The 20123-nt window shown below is 40.8% G+C and overlaps 1 protein-coding gene across 1 annotated transcript in view; it reads right to left on the bottom strand.

The window, feature by feature from the left end:
* The window catches only part of LOC136657138 (1-phosphatidylinositol 4,5-bisphosphate phosphodiesterase zeta-1-like), a 60746-nt gene extending 44743 nt beyond the window's left edge, over window positions 1-16003 (bottom strand). The window contains exons 1-4 of the mRNA XM_066633788.1: window positions 15978-16003; window positions 15144-15276; window positions 8364-8595; window positions 1068-1269 (exon numbers count right to left, since the gene is read on the bottom strand). Of these exons, the coding sequence (XP_066489885.1) occupies window positions 1068-1269; window positions 8364-8595; window positions 15144-15276; window positions 15978-16003 (593 nt within the window). The remainder of the gene's footprint in view (window positions 1-1067; window positions 1270-8363; window positions 8596-15143; window positions 15277-15977) is intronic.
* Window positions 16004-20123: the final 4120 nt, after the last annotated feature.

The following is a 20123-nucleotide window of genomic DNA, read 5'->3' as shown; positions in this document are numbered from 1 at the left end:
AGTCAAATTAGGACAGCAGCCCAACACAAACATAAGTATGCAAAATAGCTTCAGGTGAGCAAACCTTGCGCCAGTACTAAAGGAAGACTGTTATTCTGAGGGACCTCAAGGTCCAAGAGTATAAACATTCCTGCCTCAAAGACATTATATGGATATAAAAGCCACCTTGTGCATTTACTTTGGTATGGGAAAGGTGATTGATTGATTGATTGATTGATTGATTGATTGATTGATTGATTAAATAAATAAATAAATAAATAAATAAATAAATAAATAAAAGCTACTAGCTTCAGTAGGCATGAAAAATTTTATACATTCAGAAAAACACATGTAACAACCTTCACTGAATTCAACCAGTTCAGAATGCAGGTGGAAGATCACATATTTGAATAGTCATCATATTAAAGTTAATCCCCAGAAATACAAAAAAAAAAAAAAAAACATGGAAGGAAGAAGACTAGGCCAAAATCTTTCTCTCTGACAAGCTTGGTTTCCACTAGTAGGGAAGATTTCTTACACAGAGAAACCTTGCAGTTTTACTTGCAGTTTCCCATCTACACTCTGCTGTGGTACTGTTTCCTCCCCACTTCTGCCCTCCTCACACCCAGAAACACCCTCTCTCCACCTTCTTCCTCAGAGGTCCCTGCTCCAGCTTGGCGCTTTACCTGTCTGCACCTATGGCCGGAGCTCGGAATGCAGCATTGGCAGGGCGGCACAGGCGGCCAGTGAATCCTAATCTCTAGTGCTGCAAACGTGCTTTAAAGCACCTTTGGGATTCAGACGGCACTGTAACTGCTGTGCCAGCCGAGGAAGTGTATAGGATTTTGCCCTGAATGAATAACAAATCAAATGCTCAAATTCTAATGTAATGATGGATCTACCAAATTAATTCCCATCCTACTTTCTTTTCATGTTCTGTGTTTATGCAGGTCCTAATTTTACTTTAAGTCTCAAACATGTTTTTGTTCAAAATGGGATGTGAGGAAATGAAGGAGAAGCCAATTCATTAAACCATTTTTTTTCCTTTTTAAGCAACTTATTTAAGATTTTAAAATAGATTTCAATACCTTGCATAGCCCCACAGGTGACTTGGCCCTATAAGTTGGTCTGATATAAGGTACGTGTTATGAGAGGATGAAATAAAATAATCACATAGTGGACGGGTCATATCCTGGTAAACAGATCGGTGCTGAGTTTTAAATATCCCACAGTCCTCAGAGGTCATATATCTGAGAAATCCTTCAAAAGTCATTTCTCTATTCCTCTTTGCTGAAAGCCAGAACATTAGCGAGAGAGAAAAATTACATCTCTTATATGTTACATACATAATCATCTTAACTTATTCATTTATTTAGGGATTTTATCTCACCCTTCAGCCTCCAAAGTTACTCACAAACACAAAATAAAGCACCATTTACATCTCAATATAAGCAGTTAAATAAACCATTAAAACTATTAAAATGTCCTAACACTAATCAAAACAAGACACAGCATTTGGAAAACACTTTGGCAATTCATTCTGAGGTACTCTAGGGCCAAGGGAAGGAGTCACAGATCTTGGTGCAACCCAGAAGTAGCTTCTTGCAGTGCCAGGGACTGCCCTGCAGTCGGCATGGTTTGCGCACTGAGGAAAGGAATGTTTTTAAAAACTTTTTTCACTTTTAAAATATTTTTAACACATTCGCATTTATCAGTATCTGTGGGGAGTCCAGGAATTGATATCCCGCAGATACTGAGGAACTACTGTACATTTTGATTGTTACACATCACTTTGCCTTTTAACAGTGGCATCGCTAGGATTTACATCACCCAGTGCGAGAACTCATTGTGTCACCCCCATGATGGACCATACCAGACCATACAGAATAAATTACAGTGTCATATGCACAACCTAAATGCAGTGGCTAGGACTGGTGTAACCTCCCTCACTTTATTTAATATATAACAGTACAGGTCACCCAATAAATCAGTAAGAGCAGCAGGTATCCAAACTACTGTTCTAAAGTTTCAGAAGCTATACTATAGAAAAACAAATTCCAAAATCCGATGGACAGAGAGGGTGGTGGAACCGAATATGGTACAGGTTTATCCCGGTATCCACTGGGGTTCCGTTCTGGACTCTCCTATGCACACCTGAAACAGTGGATATTGGAGATGCCTTTAAAAAGATAGGGAAAAGTTTAAAAAATCTTGGTAAAACAAGATTTTTTTTTAATGTTCCCCTATCTTTATAGGAGGTGTCCCTGGTATCCATGGAAACTGTGGACACCAGGGCATGCCTGTACTTTCAACTATATAATAAAAGTTATGGGAATATCCTCGTTTTCCAAACACCCAGTTAAGTCTTCACCACTCAAATAATATAATAAGGTGATGAAAGAACCTGATATGATCTGAAATCTCAAAAGGGGCAGAGATTAACGATACTGTGTAATAGGGCAAGAGGCTACTTTAGCTGTTGCTATATAAATCCCTATATCACTGCAGTAAAATCAGACAATAAGATTGGGTCTTTGGTGAGAATGTTCCTTTTTGAAATTTGTCTTTGGTTGCCCTCACACATCTCTTTGTGGCACTATGCAACTTAGGCTACAATCCTAACCAACTTTCCAGCACTGACATAAGGGCAATGCAACTCCAAGGTAAGAAAACAAACATTGCCTTACCTTGAGGAGACCTCCATGACTATCCCCTAACTGCAGGATGCAGCACATGCCCCACTGGCACAGCTATGCCAGTGCTGGAAAGCTGGTTAGGACTGCACCCAAAGTTGCAGTAACCACAACCAAGTGGATAGGACTTATCACAAGGGTGTTTTTCACTCATCCAGCACCCTCCCTAATCTTGACCAGCTGCTATTCAAAAATCACACAATCAGCTACAGTCATGTCCCTACAATCCCCAAATATACACAGCAGCCCGGTATCCACAGATCCTGTATCCACAAATTCACTCATCTTCGAATGCAGGACCCCCCATGCCTCCCTCCACATCCTCCAGAGTCAAGGGAAGCTGTGCACCCCTTGCTTCTGGAGGTTCTTCTAAGCCCACAGAGGCTGCATGCATCTGCCTGCAGCCTCTGTAGGGTCAGAATGGCCATTTAGGCCGAAAAAAGTCATTTCTGGATTTTCATAAAACCAGAAGTGACATTCTTATGCCTTAAAAGGCGTTAGGAGGGTAAGGGAAACCAGCCCGACCCTCACAATACCTTTTAAAGGCATAAAAAGTCACTTCTGGTTTTATGAAAATGATTTTTTCGGCTGACACAGCCATTCTGAATGCCACAGAGGCCATGGGCAGACGTACGTGGCCTCTGCAGGGCTCAGAAGAGCCTCTGGAGGGTGTGGGGGGGGTCTTCCCTCATATGCACTGGTTCAAATATCCAAAGGAGTTCCAGGAGTTCCAGAGTGGAACCCTCACCAATACAGGGGCATGCCTGTACCTTTCTCAGATATTTTTGTGTATGCTGTTTTTCTGCAGCTGCCCACAATATCTTTAAAAACAAAAATAAAGCTCATGCCTATTAGACATATAAATGGATTTATAAGGTCTTTGCCTTCTTCTATTACTGTTCTTGTATTATCATTATTAATCATTTATATTCCCCACTAGCATGTAAATTGCTTTCTAACCCTAAACTCTACCAAATAGCTATTTACAATGGGTATCAGTAATGATGGCTATGCAAGTACAATGAGCATTCTTATAGTGTAACTTAAATATTCTGCCCAATGATAAGATTCATGTAGTTCACTTAGGACTGTCTCTTTACATAATATATGCAGTGTTTTGGATACGAAAGGGGTGTGTACAAGAAGCTGCCGTGTTCTCTTTTAAAATATATAAGAGTGATGAAAAGAAAGAGGAGTCACTGCATTTATTTTTCCTGGCAAAACTTTCAATTATATCTGATGCCCTGGCATGTGCATTCTGTATTCAGGCATACAACCTGAGTGCAAAAACATTTTTCAATATTGTCTACAAATAAGGAGTCCTAACACAATAAACATCATTTAAGGATTAAGGTTTTTCGTAAAACTGGAAGTGATGTTTTTATGCCTTTATAAGGCATTATGAAGGCCAGGGAAGTTAATCATATTTTCGGTCTAAACAGCCATTCTGAACCCCACAGAGGCTGTAGGCAAATGCGTGCGGCCTCTCTGGGACTCAGAAAAGCCTCCAGAAGCAAGGGGAGCATCCAGAGGGTGGGGGACATCCCCAGTATCCGCAGTTTCAAATATCTGTGGAGGGTTCCAGAACAGAACACCCCACGGATATCAGGGCACACCTGTATTGTATTCACAGACTTGGACTTGAGTGCAAAAGGGATAATAAGAGGCAAAATGGAGGTTCACGGTTAGTCAGGCCAAAAAAGATGTTTGGGAATTTGAATAGCAAAGAAAACAAAGTTATATTGGTGTAAGTTACTTAAGAAGTTCCATAGAACTAAGCTGCTATCATAAAGTGATAGTTCTGTTAAAGGTTGTATGTGGATGACAGCCAACTGAACCAGCACAATGTTGCACCCTTTAGTGGGTTTTTGTATAAGTGCACTACTTTGCCTCTCTCATGTTCTTTTACCAGTTGCAGAAACAAGGCCACAACCATTATTTCTCTTTCCAACCTCTCTGCTAGTGTGAATAATTCATCTCTGTCCTTTTCCCAATATATCTATGTAATATCCAGAAATGTATTGGTAGTCAGTTTTTACTCTGTTTGCTTATTCTTTGTGCTGATTTGACCAGTTCCCATTACTGTTCCTTCTATCTTTTAAATCCTATGAATTTTAATTGCTCTCTTTTGAACTTTATCCAAACTGAAACTTCTTAAAATGCAACGTCTGCGACTGACTAGATCAATGGTTCCCAAAGACCAACTCAGCTCTGGGAACCCTGTAAGTATTTGCAGGGCAAAAAACAAGAAAAAGAAAAAAAACCTCTTCCTGTTTTTGTTGCAAAACTAGAGGTGTTTCCCCCCCCTTTTTTTCTAGCAGTTTGAAGCTGTTGAGAGGGCTGCAGAGAGGGTAGCAGGCTCCCCAGACTCTCCAGAGAGCCACAGTGACCCCCAAGTAAGTTTAAAAAAACATCCTTCCCTCCCTGGCAGCAGTATGAGCATCCCGATCATGTTGCTACCAATTTCTTTTCCAGTTCCTTGGTGAGTCATGACCCACCAGTTTGGGAACCACTGGACTAAAAATAGAGTACAATAGACTGAATTTGAAACCATGAACTGCTTTTCATATGAAGGAACACAATTATTCTTTATTTAATAAATAAATCAACATTAGTGGCTAATAGTATTTAGAAAGGGTCAAACAAATGATCCATCAGAGCAAATATACTGTGATCCACACATTGTAAAAAGTTTGAACAGAGAGGATACTGAGTAATTTACTTCCTTTGCTACACCTGATTTCTAGGAGGTTATTGTAGACAACACAAGACAACAACACCTATTGAATCAACTCTGCCTATCCATTCATAAACCAGATAGACTGTTCTGATTATTACTGCTTCACAGAGTACCATAAGCCATTTGCACATTATGGAGTATTGCCTGGTTCTCATATCATCTGGAAGATAGTATACTATCATCTGATAGTATACTTCAATACTATCTCCTCCTAGCGACCTCTTTCCAAGGTTGAAAAATTATAATTCTTTTAGCTTCTTATCCGGAAAGAACATACACCCTATAATGTTTTCTGCTTTCTTTTCTACAAGTATACTATATATTTTTTTAAAGAGCAGGAACCGAAACTAAACATAGTACTCAAACAGTGGACACACCACTGTTTTACATACAACCAATATATTTTCCATATTGATTTTACCACCTTCTTACTCATATATCTTCCTGAATCTATCCACAATGATTCCAAAGTCCCTTTCTTGATAACTAATCCACAATAAGTAGGTTACATTTTTCAAGGCATTCCTTTAACATTCCTCAAGTGTTGGAGTATACTTCCCTGTTCATTGCCCATTTCTTCCCAGCCTTCTCTAAGTCTTCACAGTCCACCTTAAGCTTCAGAGATGCTTACATTCCAGTTAGTGGGAAGAGAGCAACTATGCCTTTTCATTCTAGAATTCTGTCTTTTCCAGCAGCTATGTCTCTGCTGTCTTTTTAAATTTATGAGACCTTTGGAACAGGAAACCATTTTAAAATTTATTTTACCGCATAAACCATTTTGTTAATATTTTTGGTTGAAAAGCAGTATATAATATTGTACAACAACAATAATTGCTTGTTATGTCTTGACAGGATGAGGGACTAGTCTATTAATTATCCGGGCTAGTCAACAGAAGTTGAATTCAGACAAGATTAAGGATGGATAGCCTTGTATCCTAGAGAGGATGAAGATTCTCTTCATTGATGGGGTCCAGTCTCCCATTGTAACACTAGTCCACAACTTAGGGTGTTTCTTGATAAGCTGCTACAGATGGAACAGGCTAAAGCGGTGAGGACTGCCTTTGACCACTTCCATCTTCTGAGAAGGCCATAACCCTTTTAACCAGATGCAGATCTAGTGATTGTGATTTATTTATTTATTTATTTATTTATTTATTTATTTATTTGCTACATTTATACCCCATCCTTCTCCCCGAAGGGTCCCAAGACTTGGATCATTCATGCTTCCAGAATCCCAAGGAAAGGTGACAGGAAAGCTCTCTATGATAACTTTTCAGGAATTTCAGCTGGGACATAATGCAGCAGCTCAACCCCAGACAGAGATGGATTGCTAGGACCATATCATACCAGCATATGAACTATCTTCCTGTAGATTTCCAGACACAATTCAAGGTGCAGTTTTTGACTATCCCAGATACCGGAGTATAAGTTGATCTCACAAATATGTCAAGGGCAGATTTAGAGCAAAAAAATCATGGCATTTTCTATGACCCTCAGATAAGCCAGGGGTTAAACTTAGGAGGGTTTCTGACGATAATTTTCCCTGATTTTACCCAAGGCCAGATCCTGGAAAATAACTTAACAGTAATTATTACCCAAGTACAATCTCTAATTTATTAAAAATTTAGTAAAACATCCTAAGACACATTTTTATTAACTTTTAAAATTCTGGTCTTCACAACCTTTTTGTAAACACTAACTGAACTGTAAAAACATACCAGCAGAACCATTAATCAAATCCTTCTTTAAGGTGCCTGGTGTGTTAAGCCAGAGGCTCTACATATAACATACAACATATAACACATAACTGGGAGTGTACAATTTAATTCACAGCAGAGAGACAACAACAAGGACTAAGCATGAGCAAGCACAGCTACACATAGTTGCGACCTGATTTACTCAGAAGTACACCCATTGCTTTCCATGGGTGTTATTCTTAAGTAATGGTGCACTGCATTGTAGCCTGGCACTTTGTTTCAGATGGAAATGAGGATTACATCCTGGTGTTATAAAAACCAGACCTCTGCCAAACATTGGCAAAATGAAAGGAGGGTGCAGAAGAGCCAGGTGTGATCCTGCTAAAGAGAATGAGGCTTACTTGATTTAACTGGAAGTGTAGAGCCCTGGCTTACTTTTTCCCTCAGGATGAAAGAGTGAAAGGGTTAACTTTGGCTGCAGTTTGTAGAGGCTAATGCCCTGGAGACTACCCCTCAATTATCTCTGCATTGTTCTCTTTTTCTCCTCTGGGCTTCTTCTGGCTGTCTGAATAGCCCTGACCCAAGTGACCCACAGATAAAGTGAGCAGATGATTTACACATGATTTATTGGCAGGAACTTCTGGACTTATAGGCAAGTATCTACGGTAATAAATTCTGAACAACTTGATCCTGTGTACCAAAGCAATGTGTCCCTCTGCTATACCCCTGTGACTTCTCAAATCACGCCTGGGATGGGACAGGATGGCATGTACCAAATCCCAAAGCCCTTCCCAGACCTAATTTGACTGCACAGACCAACACGAACTTGCGTCAACAATATCGCTGGTGCACATCCTAGTTAACCTGTTGTGATTGCTGTGGCTTACCCCAAAGAGACCTCCAGCCACCAAAAATCCCCTTTGAGATGCAATACCACTTGCACATGTTCAGGCTGACCTATTTCCACTGCTGGGGCTTACCCTGGGACAAGAGAACCAATTTCCCCAAAAATCCCTCACAGAATGCAGCGTTGTCCACGCCAGCATCACTGCATCACCACACAGGACTCTAAGATGGACTGGGCTACAATAAAGGCAAATATAATTTCAAACTTTAGCTTAAGGTACATCAGACATTACGGTAAACTCGTGCTACACATAACACATGCAAGTATTCAAACTGCTTCAAATAAATTATTAATAACAAAATAAAACTGCAAATTTTGCATTTTAAATATTTTAAAAGTTAGTGTACCTTCTTCAATGGGCTCAAACCTTGTAATGAGATCAGAAGCAGTTGCTTCATCAGCTTCCGACTGAAATTGTTCATTTCTAAGAAATTCAACTAGATTTGATAGTTGCAGGATTTTGTGGTTTGGAGAATGAATTTTGAAGAGATCATGAATTTCACATCTGTGTGCTATGGCTCGATAAATTCCTCTAAAATCCTCTATAGTAATAGTTCCAGACTTCAATGAGTCACTTGCCTACTTAAAAGGAAAAAAAAAAACTGAGTGTATACAAATGCATAGTTACATATACACAAATGTGATGATTAATACAAGACTGGGATACATGCCTCTTTGCAATCTTCAATTACTTCTTCAAAGATCAGTTTTTTAAAAATGCCTATACCTTTTTTTATGGAGATAAAATTGAAAATGAACCCTGCTTCAGATTCAGAACCAAGGTAATTCTGATCCAGCATCCTCGATGAACAGTCCACACTGAACAGTCAAGTACCCCAAGAAGCCCACAAGCAGGTAATGAAAACTGGATGATTTAAAACATAATCTGGTAAGGAAAAAGTTCAGATTTTTCATATTTCCACATGTGTAGTGTCTGATGCACAGAACCAAGCTATATCAATGCAATGGAATAAGATATTTTTGAAGACCAGGATCAGACAGAAAATAGGATCATGTAAAGCAGTGGTTCGCAAACTGGGGTATGTGTAAAAAAAAGGTTAAGGTTTCCTCTGCACAGCCGTGTACAACTCTAGGGGACGGTGCTCTTCTCCGTTTCTAAGCTGAGGGAGCCAGCATTGCCTGAAGACATCTTCTGTGATAATGTGACCAGCATGACAAAACACCGAAGTGCACCAAAGGAACGCTATTACCTTCCCACAGAAGTGGTACCTATTTATCTACTTGCATTTGCATGCTTTCGAACTGCTAGGTTGGCAGAAGCTAAAGCAAGTAACAGTTGCTCACCCTGTTCAGCAGCACCAGGCTCTCGAACTCCTGAGCCACAGTCTTTCCAGCCAACAGTCCAGCAATTTTAACCACTCAGCCACCACACCTCAGTAGTATGTGTACCCCCAGGGATACTTGCCAGGACCTTTTGGGGTACTTGAAAAAGAACTGAAAAATGGTGGAAAAAGGCAGATTTGTATTAGAATGCCTTGTGCGGTTGGCAAAGCAGGAAGGAAGGCAGTTAGCTGACTGCAAAAACCCCAGAACCCAAACCTACTAGTTTGTGGTCATCAATTTGTGTAGTATGAGATATGGATCAGTAGTTAAAAATGTAAATTTAAAATAACAGCAACTATATTAACATTTTGCTAAAATGAGGGGTACAATTTATGGAAATAGGCTGCCAAGGGGTACACAAGTGGGGGAAAAAATTGGGAGCCACTGATGTAAAGAAAGAGATTTCTTGTATCTGATCCTGTAAAAATGTTGCACTAGCTGCAACCAAAGATAAAGTGCAGGAGTTATTATAGCTCTATGCTGCAATAAAGCAGACTTGCAAATAATTTTGTGTGGCTATGCCTCCGACACATTCTCGGCATCACCTGGCAGGATAAAGTTCCAAACAACACAGTCCTGGAACATGCTGGAATCCCTAGCATGTATGCACTGCTGAAACAGAGGCGCCTGCGTTGGCTCGGTCATGTCGTGAGAATGGATGATGGCCGGATCCCAAAGGATCTCCTCTATGGAGAACTCTTGCAAGGAAAGCGCCCTACAGGTAGACCACAGCTGCGATACAAGGACATCTGCAAGAGGGATCTGAAGGCCTTAGGAGTGGACCTCAACAAGTGGGAAACCCTGGCCTCTGAGCGGCCCGCTTGGAGGCAGGCTGTGCAGCATGGCCCTTCCCAGTTTGAAGAGACACTTGGCCAACAGTCTGAGGCTAAGAGGCAAAGAAGGAAGGCCCATAGCCAGGGAGACAGACCAGGGACAGACTGCACTTGCTCCCAGTGTGGAAGGGATTGGCACTCCCGAATTGGCCTTTTCAGCCACACTAGACGCTGTTCCAGAACCACCTTTCAGAGCGCGATACCATAGTCTTTCGGAACTGAAGGTTGCCAACGGTGGATCAGGCATAGAAACCCTGATTTCATGCAATTGATTCTTCTGTTATTTCAGGCCACAAATGGGGCCACCAGTGTATGGAACTCCTTTTCTCCAGAGAATAAATTGGCCAAGATATTGAGCTCTTGTAAACACTGAATAAAAATTCATCTTTTCAACTGGTTTTTAGATAACATTTCCTTGGTGACTGCAATGTTCTGGGGTTTATTTTATTTCACTCTAGTATGAATTTTATCAATTTGCATTTTTTAATTTTTATGATGCTTTCACTGACCCAATTTTTTATTTTATACATTGTTTTGGTGTGCAATGGAAGCAGAAAGACAAGAATAAAAGTTTATTAAAATGAGGGCACAATCCTAACCACATCTACTCAGAAGTAAGTCCTATTTTGTTCAATGGGCCTTACTCTCAGGAATGTATGGTTAGGATTGCAGCCTAAATAAGATATTGTTATGTAGAGACAAGACTGCTAGTTAAAATGTTCGAGGAGTAGTAACTTTTACTTGTGCTAAAGACTTCCTTGATAACCTTTTGCTATTAAACTCTTTCATGGATATGCATTATAATACATCTGTACAATAATTCTGCACAATAGAATGCAGAATTTCTAACAAAGAGAAATAAGTCACTGAATATAGCTGCATAAATATTGTGCAGAATTATCATTTGCATATTATATTTGCCTATCATTTGCATATTACAGAATATTACTATTGTGTAGACATAGTTTTATGTTTACATACAATTACAAAACTACAAATTATAGTCCCATTGTGTTCAATGGAGTTTACTCACAGGAAAGTGTGGATAAGATTGCAGCTTAAGAGATAAGCCCTATTCAGATGTTAAGAAACAGTGGAGAGTCTTCAGTTCATAAAGTACGAAAATGCAACAGAAAATCTCACACCACTCCATAGCCCCACCCCTATCTACCACAATACTGAGTATACTGGCAGTGGGACATGCCACTATGATTCCAAATGTTGAGAAACCATGAAGACTTTCCATGGGCTGATCACTTTCCAGTGGTCCTGCAAACATTTCCCAAAAGTACAGAATGGGAAGCTACCCCAAGTACTGGTTACGCCTGTTATTACTGTTTATTGACAGTCAACCAACACTGCTATTAGTTGCCAATCTTGGGTCCAAACTAGTCACTATTGGTGGTGATCAGGTTAACATATATTTCAGAAAGAAATAGCAAACGGAGGACAATATCTGGTACGAGAATGCAGCAGGGGAAAGGGGCCTTACCCTCTACAGCTCTAATCAAGATTGGATCCTCGGCAGCTGCAATTTTTGCAAGGAAAGCTAAGGCAGTCAGTACATGATGAGCTTAATATTAACATGTAGTCTCACACAAGCCTAAGCCCCTATTTTGTATAATGCGAGGTTTTCACTTTTTAAGACATTTTCTCTTAACATGTACTGTAGGTCTACTATACCAAAGTCTTTTTCCTTTTATCTTCTCACCTGATGCAATAGACATGAGAAAATGCTATCAGGTATGAGTGAGATGCTTTCATTTTTAGCATCTGCATTACATTTAATTTGCTCATACTTGTTTTGGCATTGTTGTTTCACATCATTTGCGGCACATATAAATGTTTGCCTGCTCCTGCCAACATTCTTACATTAGAAACACATCCTGTATCTTGGCAACTGAACTGTTCCTAGGGATTCACTGAGGTGGTGTAGCCTGACATCCTTCTATGCTGACCCAGTTTCTTTTAAGCCTGTTGACAACTGCACAATCATGCAATAATGCAATAATAATTTGTTCAAAAATACATATTATTTCATTCAAAAGTTCTTAAGCACAATGTAATTAAAGTCAAGAATTTTAAAGTCCTATCAATTTCAGTGGAAGAGATTTAAGAACCAGGGACGTGCGATGCAGGGGTGGCAGGTGAGGCAGAACTGCCCCATTGTAGTCCATGGAAAAATACTGCCGCTGCCCTGCCTGCTTACACCCGAGGAGGCTCTCCTTACACCCTACATTGGGGCAGTTCTGCCTCACCTGCTGCCCCGTACGGCATGTCCCTGGTAAGAACATGCTTATGGGAATCAATGGGACTTAAGAATGCTTCACTTTAATTGACAGTGCAACCCTATGTATGACAACTCAGAATTAAGTTCCACTGTGTTCAGTGGAGCTAACTCTCAGGAAAGTGTGTACAGGATTGTGGCCTGAGTTATGCTCTCTGATCTCATCATGGAAATTGGGGTGATGCTCACCTCCTGAGTGGTGATAAATTTATAAATTATAAAGAAGAAACAACAAGCCTCACCTTTTAAACAAGAAGGAATGGGAAGGAAGGGAAGAGGCAGGGGTAACAAGGATGAGAAAGGCAGGAGAATCAAGTTTTGGTACTGACTGAAAGAATGCCCACACAAAAAAGTCAAATATAGTAACAAACAAGCATAACAAAGCAAAAATGGAAAGCCACAATCAAGCCAAAAACACTTTAGAGTTCCAGTTATTTCAACGGAAGGTTCAAATCTGTACTATTAAATCTGCATTCTAAAATGGGAGATTTAAATCTGTGCTAACAGAACTTAAATGTTTGGCTGGAGCATGTCCAAAGTCTATAAAACAGTGTTTCTCAAACTGTGGGTAGGGACCCACTAGGTGGGCCATGAGCCAAATTCACGTGGGTCCCCATTCATTTCAATATTTTATTTTTAACATATTAGACTTGATGCTACCATGGTATGTGACTGCATTTGGGGAAGTGCTACAGACCTGTACTTTTAACAAGCTACTATGTATGTTCTTTTAACTATGATAGTAAATGGGACTTACTCCTGGGTAAGTGTGGGTAGGATTTCAGCCTAGGATTGTTAAAAATTTTCCTGCTTGATGATGTCACTTCTGGTCATGACATCACTTCTGGTGGGTCCTGACAGATTCTCTAAATCTGTCATCATTCTCTAAATCTGACAGACATCACTCTAAAAAGTGGGTCCCGGTGCTAAACGTATGAGAACCACTGCTATAAAACATTTTTCTCTACATAATTGTTTTGTCAGTTATGTTGTCAGTGGATTCATGGCAGAAAACTCTCTGTTCTGTACAAAGACTGCTCCCACAAAATAATTATTCTCCAATTCTACACTAAAAAAAAAATGAATCTAGTACTGTAGTAACTTCTTATCCAAATGCCATATCCAACTGAAATTCCATAAAGAGCACAAAAGTTTCCAGCTCTAAAGAGGCAAGAAAAATGGGCTTATTTGGTTTTGTCATGCAAGAAAGATTTTATTTCATAGCAAGGAACAGATAAAAGGTTTCTACCACTGGAGGGAAAATGTTTGATATGCTTTAGATCTTACTTTGGTTTTATTAAAATGGTAAATGTAATAATACATTTGCAGCTATTAACATAAATGTTTCCTCCTTTTATATTCAGTTATGTTAACTATTTCATGTGAGTGATAACAGATAGGCAGATGACATAAAAACATCTTTGTATTTTCTGGAAACAAACAATATAAATAAAACCTGATTATGAGTTAAACAATGAAGCTAATTGCACATTGTTATTTTTGTTGCAGTCAGTGGGAGACCAGAACAAAATGAACAGGGAATTGTATAACATTACAGAAAACTGCCACAAAGACCTTAGAACTTGAAATGCAATGGAAAAAAAAGACACCCCCAACAGGGGCTTTCTCTTACATAAAATAATATGAAAAATCTGTTCCTTTTCATAAGTTATACACATGGTCTTTATCAAGCTAGCAGGAAACCCACAGAAAAGCATGGTCCTGAAAAATACAGTGTAAAAGATACTAGAGTTTATGACACTGAACATATAAGGCCAATGCATCAAATTAAAGAAAATGACACAGCAGTGTGTCATAGAGGTGTTGATCACCCTAAATGATACTAGCATAAGTTCAGATCTGTTCTGCTATGGATTTTACTACAGGTTCCTTCTGTTACTGCTGCTGCTAGTACTACTACCAGCAATATAGTATTCAAAAATTATTTGACATCAAAACTGCACAAGGTGTTTATGTGACAACTGCTGCAAGAATATTGTATGCCAAATATTGGAAAGTTCCAGAGATACCTGCACTGGAAGAATGGTGGCTAAAGGTATTGGATTTGGTAGAAATGGATAAACTTACAATTCTTCTTAAAAAATAAGTCAATAAAAACTTTTACCAACAATTGGAAACCATTCATGGACTTCCTGCACATTGAGGGAAAAATGGGCCAAATAATCTAAGGATTCGATGAGTAGATATGGGATTTAACTTTTATGTTTTTTCTCATTTTTTCTTTTTGTGTTGAAAATGTACTTTTTATTAAGTGTAGATTGTTTACGATTTGGTAAGTAATTTTTTGTATGATTTTGTAGTAGAACAAAGAAATGTAGTTTGAGATCTCCGCACTTGCCACACAACTTGTAATATCTTTAATTTTTTATTTTTTTATTTGCTTTTAATAAAACAAAAAAGTAATATTAAGAAATGCAGAAGTTATTATAAAGAAAAGAGTAGCAACACAATCCCAGTGTTTACAGTATTGAGTGGACAACAAGAGGGAAGGTCTGCATGAGTTGTGATAATGACAAGCAACTTCAGCAAATGAGTTCATAATTAATATAGTTACTATATATCCTGTTCATTTAGAATATAGTAAATTCCCCTCTAAAACACGCCTTAAAGACCTTTTAATCAATAACATCATTTTTCCTCACCTTAAAAATGTATTTCACGTGTACATAATCGAAAGGAATGTCAAATTTACTAAGCAATTCCAAGGTGCTTTCAAAATTAATCTTTCCTTTCTGAAACTTGTCATGGATGATACCCAAAAACCACATGAGAAAGCTAGTTAAGGAAATTAGCAACAAATACAAATAATATTTTACAATTGCTTCTTCTGCTAAATGGTGTTTGACTGGTGATATTTATTTAAATTGAGCCATCAATGTACACAGTTGTTTCAAGCATACCATAAATGAACAAAAAATACAGATCCTGCCCCAAAAGGCTCACAGAAGAGAGAGAAGAGAGAGAAGAGACAATGGTAACAATTACAGTACAGAATGGTAACAATTACTGTACAGTACAGAATAGATAGGATAGTAATAAAAAAGAAAGCAATGAAAATTCATAGAAAAAAATCAAAGGGGTCTAATCTGCACCCCCAACTTTAAACACTCAAGGATCCATGTGCAGTAATCTTTTTAAAAGTGATCAGGAGGAACCCCTCCAAACTTTGGAGACTGACTTGTGGTAGGCAAGAGGGACTGACTAGATCCCTTTCCGCACTCTCTATCAAACTTGAAATTTTGAGCTTCTTGGGAAAGGGCCTGATATTTCCTCTGCATATGGTATAGTGGTAGGATTACCAGATACAGAGGGGGACAGAGTGCATCTATACCAGTGGGTCCCAACCAGTGTAGGTTGGGACCCACCAGCGCATAGCAACAATTTTTGGTGGGTCGTGAAACTGACAAGCTGATAGCTGACAAGGAAAATGTATTGAGCCCTATGAAAAGTGAAACTGAGCCTCACATGTGGCTCACAAGTAGGCAAGCGTGCCTTCATCCATTTCGAAGGGCAGTCCAAGGGGAATTCAGAACAACAAGAATGGTCCCAATCCAATGGATGTAGGCCCCCAACAAACTCTCGAGAGTAAAGTTCCCCCCTCCAAGCTGACAAAGAAAATGTACTGAGCCCTATTGAAACCGAAACTGAGCCACTCATGCATGTTTACTTGCAAATTGGCAAATGTACCTTGGCTCTTATTTAAGGCCAGACAAGGGGAACATAAGGTTACTAGAATGGTTCTGATCCAATGAATGTGGAGCTCAGTAAATGGTACACTCCACACCATAATAAAGAGGATAAAAATGGCTGGAAATTGAAACTTTTTAGAGTCTCATAATACTAGGCGGGTCCCAATAGAGCAGTGCTTCCCAAACTTTTTAGCACCAGGACCCATTTTTAAAAACAACAATCCATAGCGACCCACCAGACAAAAAAGAGATATCAAAATATTGAACTTAGTAATAATAATTAATGAATTATTAATGAATAATAATTGGGGTCCTGTGGTCCCAAGGCTGCTTAGAGATCTTACATATTGTATGTGTGTGTAGACATTTGCTAAATTGAAATAGAGTTCAAGGTTTGTTCCCCCCCCCCCAACCTATACAGTCATTCCAGGGTATCCAGAAGGCTGAACTGGAAAGCAAGATGCACAGTTAGGGATTTTCAGGTCAGACAAAAGGCCTGACAAAAGGAGTACACACATGATCCATGGCACGATAATTACTAGAGGACATAGGAAAATGTGACATTTTAATTTGGAGGTTATGAAGATTACCTCATACCAGCTGATGATTTCATTCTGCAAACTGGGCAAGAGTGCTGCTAAAGGTTTTTTGTTCTTTAATATTTCAAAAACTTTTCATGACCCACCAAAAATCAGCTCATGACCCACTGGTGGGTCCCAACCCACACTGCAATAGAGTGGATACCAGTGCTAAAGTGGATACCAGTGCTAAAAATTTGGGAACCACTGGCCTTTACCTTTAACAGTTATATAGAAGAGGGAATTTTGGCAGGGTTTCAAAAGATTCACCTGACAAAATCTCCTGACAAAAGGTACAGGCACTCTGTTCCACTTTGTATCTGGTAAACCTAAATTGAAGGGTTTGTTTTTGGTAAAATGGGATTGCAACCCAAGTCTTACTGAGCAGTGAGCTTACTTTCGAGTAAAATAAATTGCACCCTTTTCAAATACCTCTAGAATATATAAATCATGTGATAGGATCCGTTTTTCCTCCTTGTTAACTCTACTGACCTCCCGCCTCTCTTGCAAAGGTGCAGGGGTGTCTCTCTATATTATAGACCAGTGTTTCTCAACATTTGTCTTCCGCCATATCACTTCACATGGTCCACCTATTTGAAGTACCACCAGAAGAAACGATGACATCATTGCCAGTTACTTCTGGGCAGAGAAGCCAGATGCAATGCAACAAACACCACTAAGAGGCTCAGGGTGGACAGGAGGGCATTTTCAAGCATGGAAAAACATGCTTTGGTGCTCTGCCTGCCGAGTGGATTCTCCTATCACTGTTCATTGTGTCGCCTTCCTGGTCTTGCTGTCCGGCGGCAATTGTCCAGGGGTTCCAGAGTACCACTAGACACCACCTCAAGTACGACAGGTGGTGCCTGTACCACTGGTTGAGAAACACTATTATAGGCTCAACACACAAGGGTTTGTCCTGCATCCCAGGTGCTTTCTTTGGAGGATCGCACGGCCCCTCCCCCCTCTTAAGTAGGGGTTGGATTCTCTTTTGGCCCCTCCCTGTTTTTGACATAACCTTAAATATACAGAGAAGCACCTGCTACTCAGGCTGCAATCCTATTCACACTTACTTGGGAGAAAGCCCCATTGACTAGAATGGGGCTTGCTTCTGAGTAGACAGGCACAGGACTGGGCACTCCTGAGGTGACACACAGCCCAATGCTATGCATGTCTACTCAGAAGTAAGCCCCATTCTAGTCAATGGGGCTTACTCCCAGGTGAGTGTGGAGAGACTGCAGCCGTAGCGGTGCGCATGCGTGCCTGAGGGAAGGGGGGTGTCCCTCTGGCTCCTTCTTCTGCCCCTGCCCCTTTCAGGGGGCGCAGCAGCACAGCGTGGCGGGAAGGATATCTGGCCTCCATGGAGGCGGCTCCTCGCGGCTCTTGGCGCCGGCTCCTCACGTGCAGCTCCCAGCGCGCGACATAGTCCCCATCCCCGGGTGGGGGTTGGGGCCCCAGCCCTCCGCTGCGCCGCCTTCACCGCCTCAGTCCTGCGAGCGCGTGAGCGGCACGCGAGGCTCTGTGGCGTCACAGGGCGCGCTCTCGGCCAACGGTCTTCGCACGGGCCCCTCCCCCCTCTTAAGGCGAAACAGAAAGTTGGGGGAGGGGTGGGTGGCGTCGGCTGCCTGGGAAAGGGGGGAGGGTTCCTGAGAGGGAGGGCTGGCTCTGGCTCCTTCTCCTGAGGTTTCCAGCTTCAGAGCACGGGGGACTGAGACAAAGCAGGGGGGCAGAGGGGTCTCTGAGCTGGAAGAGACGAAGAGCCCCCTCCTGTGCATGTCTACTCAGAAGTAAGCCCCCTTGTGTTCAATGGGGCTTACTCCCAGGAAAGTGTCTATAGGATCGCAGCCTAAGGCTACAGTCCTGTCCATACTTTCCTGGGAGTAAACCCCATTGAATCCTTCTGAGTAATGCATAGGATGAGGCTCTCAGGCTGCAATCCTATACACACTTTCCTGGGAGTAAGCCCCACTGACTCTAATGGGGCTTCCTTCTGAGTAGGCGTGCATAGGATGGGGCTCTCAGGCTGCAATCCTATACACACTTTCCTGGGAGTAAACCCCACTGACTCTAATGGGGCTTCCTTCTGAGTAGGCATGCATAGGATGGGGCTCTCAGGTTGCAATCCTATTCACACTTTCCTGGGAGTAAGCCCCATTGAACGTAATAGGATGTTCTTACTTCTGACAACACATGCATAGGATGGGGCTCTCAGGCATTCAGTGTCATTGTGTAAGATGTTTCTGATACAAGGCATGAATGGCTGATGGGTCTTCGACCAGGACACAACTAAACAAGTGAATCTTGCTAACTGGGCAAGAAGTACTCAAGTGCTGCTCCTCTTATATTTAGCAGGGGGAGGAGAGTAAAAGTGGAGAGGGGGGGCAGAGCCTCCCCAACAGAGCCCTATTAAATGCGCTGCCACCATTTGAGGCACAGCACATAGCAAAGGACTCCAGTGGGGAGGCTCTGCCTCCCCATCCATCACATGTCTCTGGAGAGTAACTATCCCTTTTCACCCCAGCACAAGGTCTTTTCTAGTGGGCTTTCCAAGACAACTTGGGGGCCCTAAGCAGCGTAGAAAAGTGGGGTATACAATTCCTTAAATCAGTGTTTCTCCACCAGTGGTACAAGTACCACCAGTGGTGCTTGAGGTGGTGTCTACTTGGGGGACCCCTGGACATCTGCTGCCCAGCAGTGAGACCAGAAACATGACACAACAAACAGCAATAGGAGGTTTGGCTCCAAGGGCAGAGCTCCAAAGCATGCTTTTCCTCACTTTGCAAGACCATCCTTTAAATATCTACTCACTAGAATTGTGTATAATAAGATGCATAATGAAATGTTCATATGCTCTGGGGTTTCATGCCTTATTCTGTAGAATGCCCAGAGGGGAACATATATCCACAAGCTACTGACTACATTTGTGAACTAAAATTGCTGGAAGCAGATTAATATTTTTTTTTTAAAATCAAATCATGTACTTTACAAGATTGCATTTATTCTAACCCAAATACGTACTGAATTCAAAGTAACAGAAAGGGTTCTCAGAAAATAGGGAAGCAGTTAAATTATTGTTAGCACAAAATTTTCTGTGTTAATAACAAAAGAACATAAAGAAGTGTTTCTGTTGTAAAAAGTATAGTTTTTCTCATTTGTGTGTTTTTTACCTTCAGCACAAGCACTTCAAGGGCATGATTAAAATGTCTATTAATAAAGTATCAGACTGGCCATTGATGATCCCTGTGTTTCACTCTGTCCTTCATTTCCAGGAGACCTCACTGTGTAGGGTTAGAATCTGAAGTGTTAGGTGAAAAGGGTAACAAGGAGGTCAGGAACTCAGTGGAGTTCAAGGCTGCAC

Source organism: Tiliqua scincoides, chromosome 7 (assembly GCF_035046505.1).
Source record: "Tiliqua scincoides isolate rTilSci1 chromosome 7, rTilSci1.hap2, whole genome shotgun sequence".
Lineage (NCBI taxonomy): Eukaryota > Metazoa > Chordata > Lepidosauria > Squamata > Scincidae > Tiliqua > Tiliqua scincoides.
The sequence above is the reverse complement of the archived record's forward strand: the minus strand, read 5'-3'. Positions and strand labels throughout refer to the sequence as shown.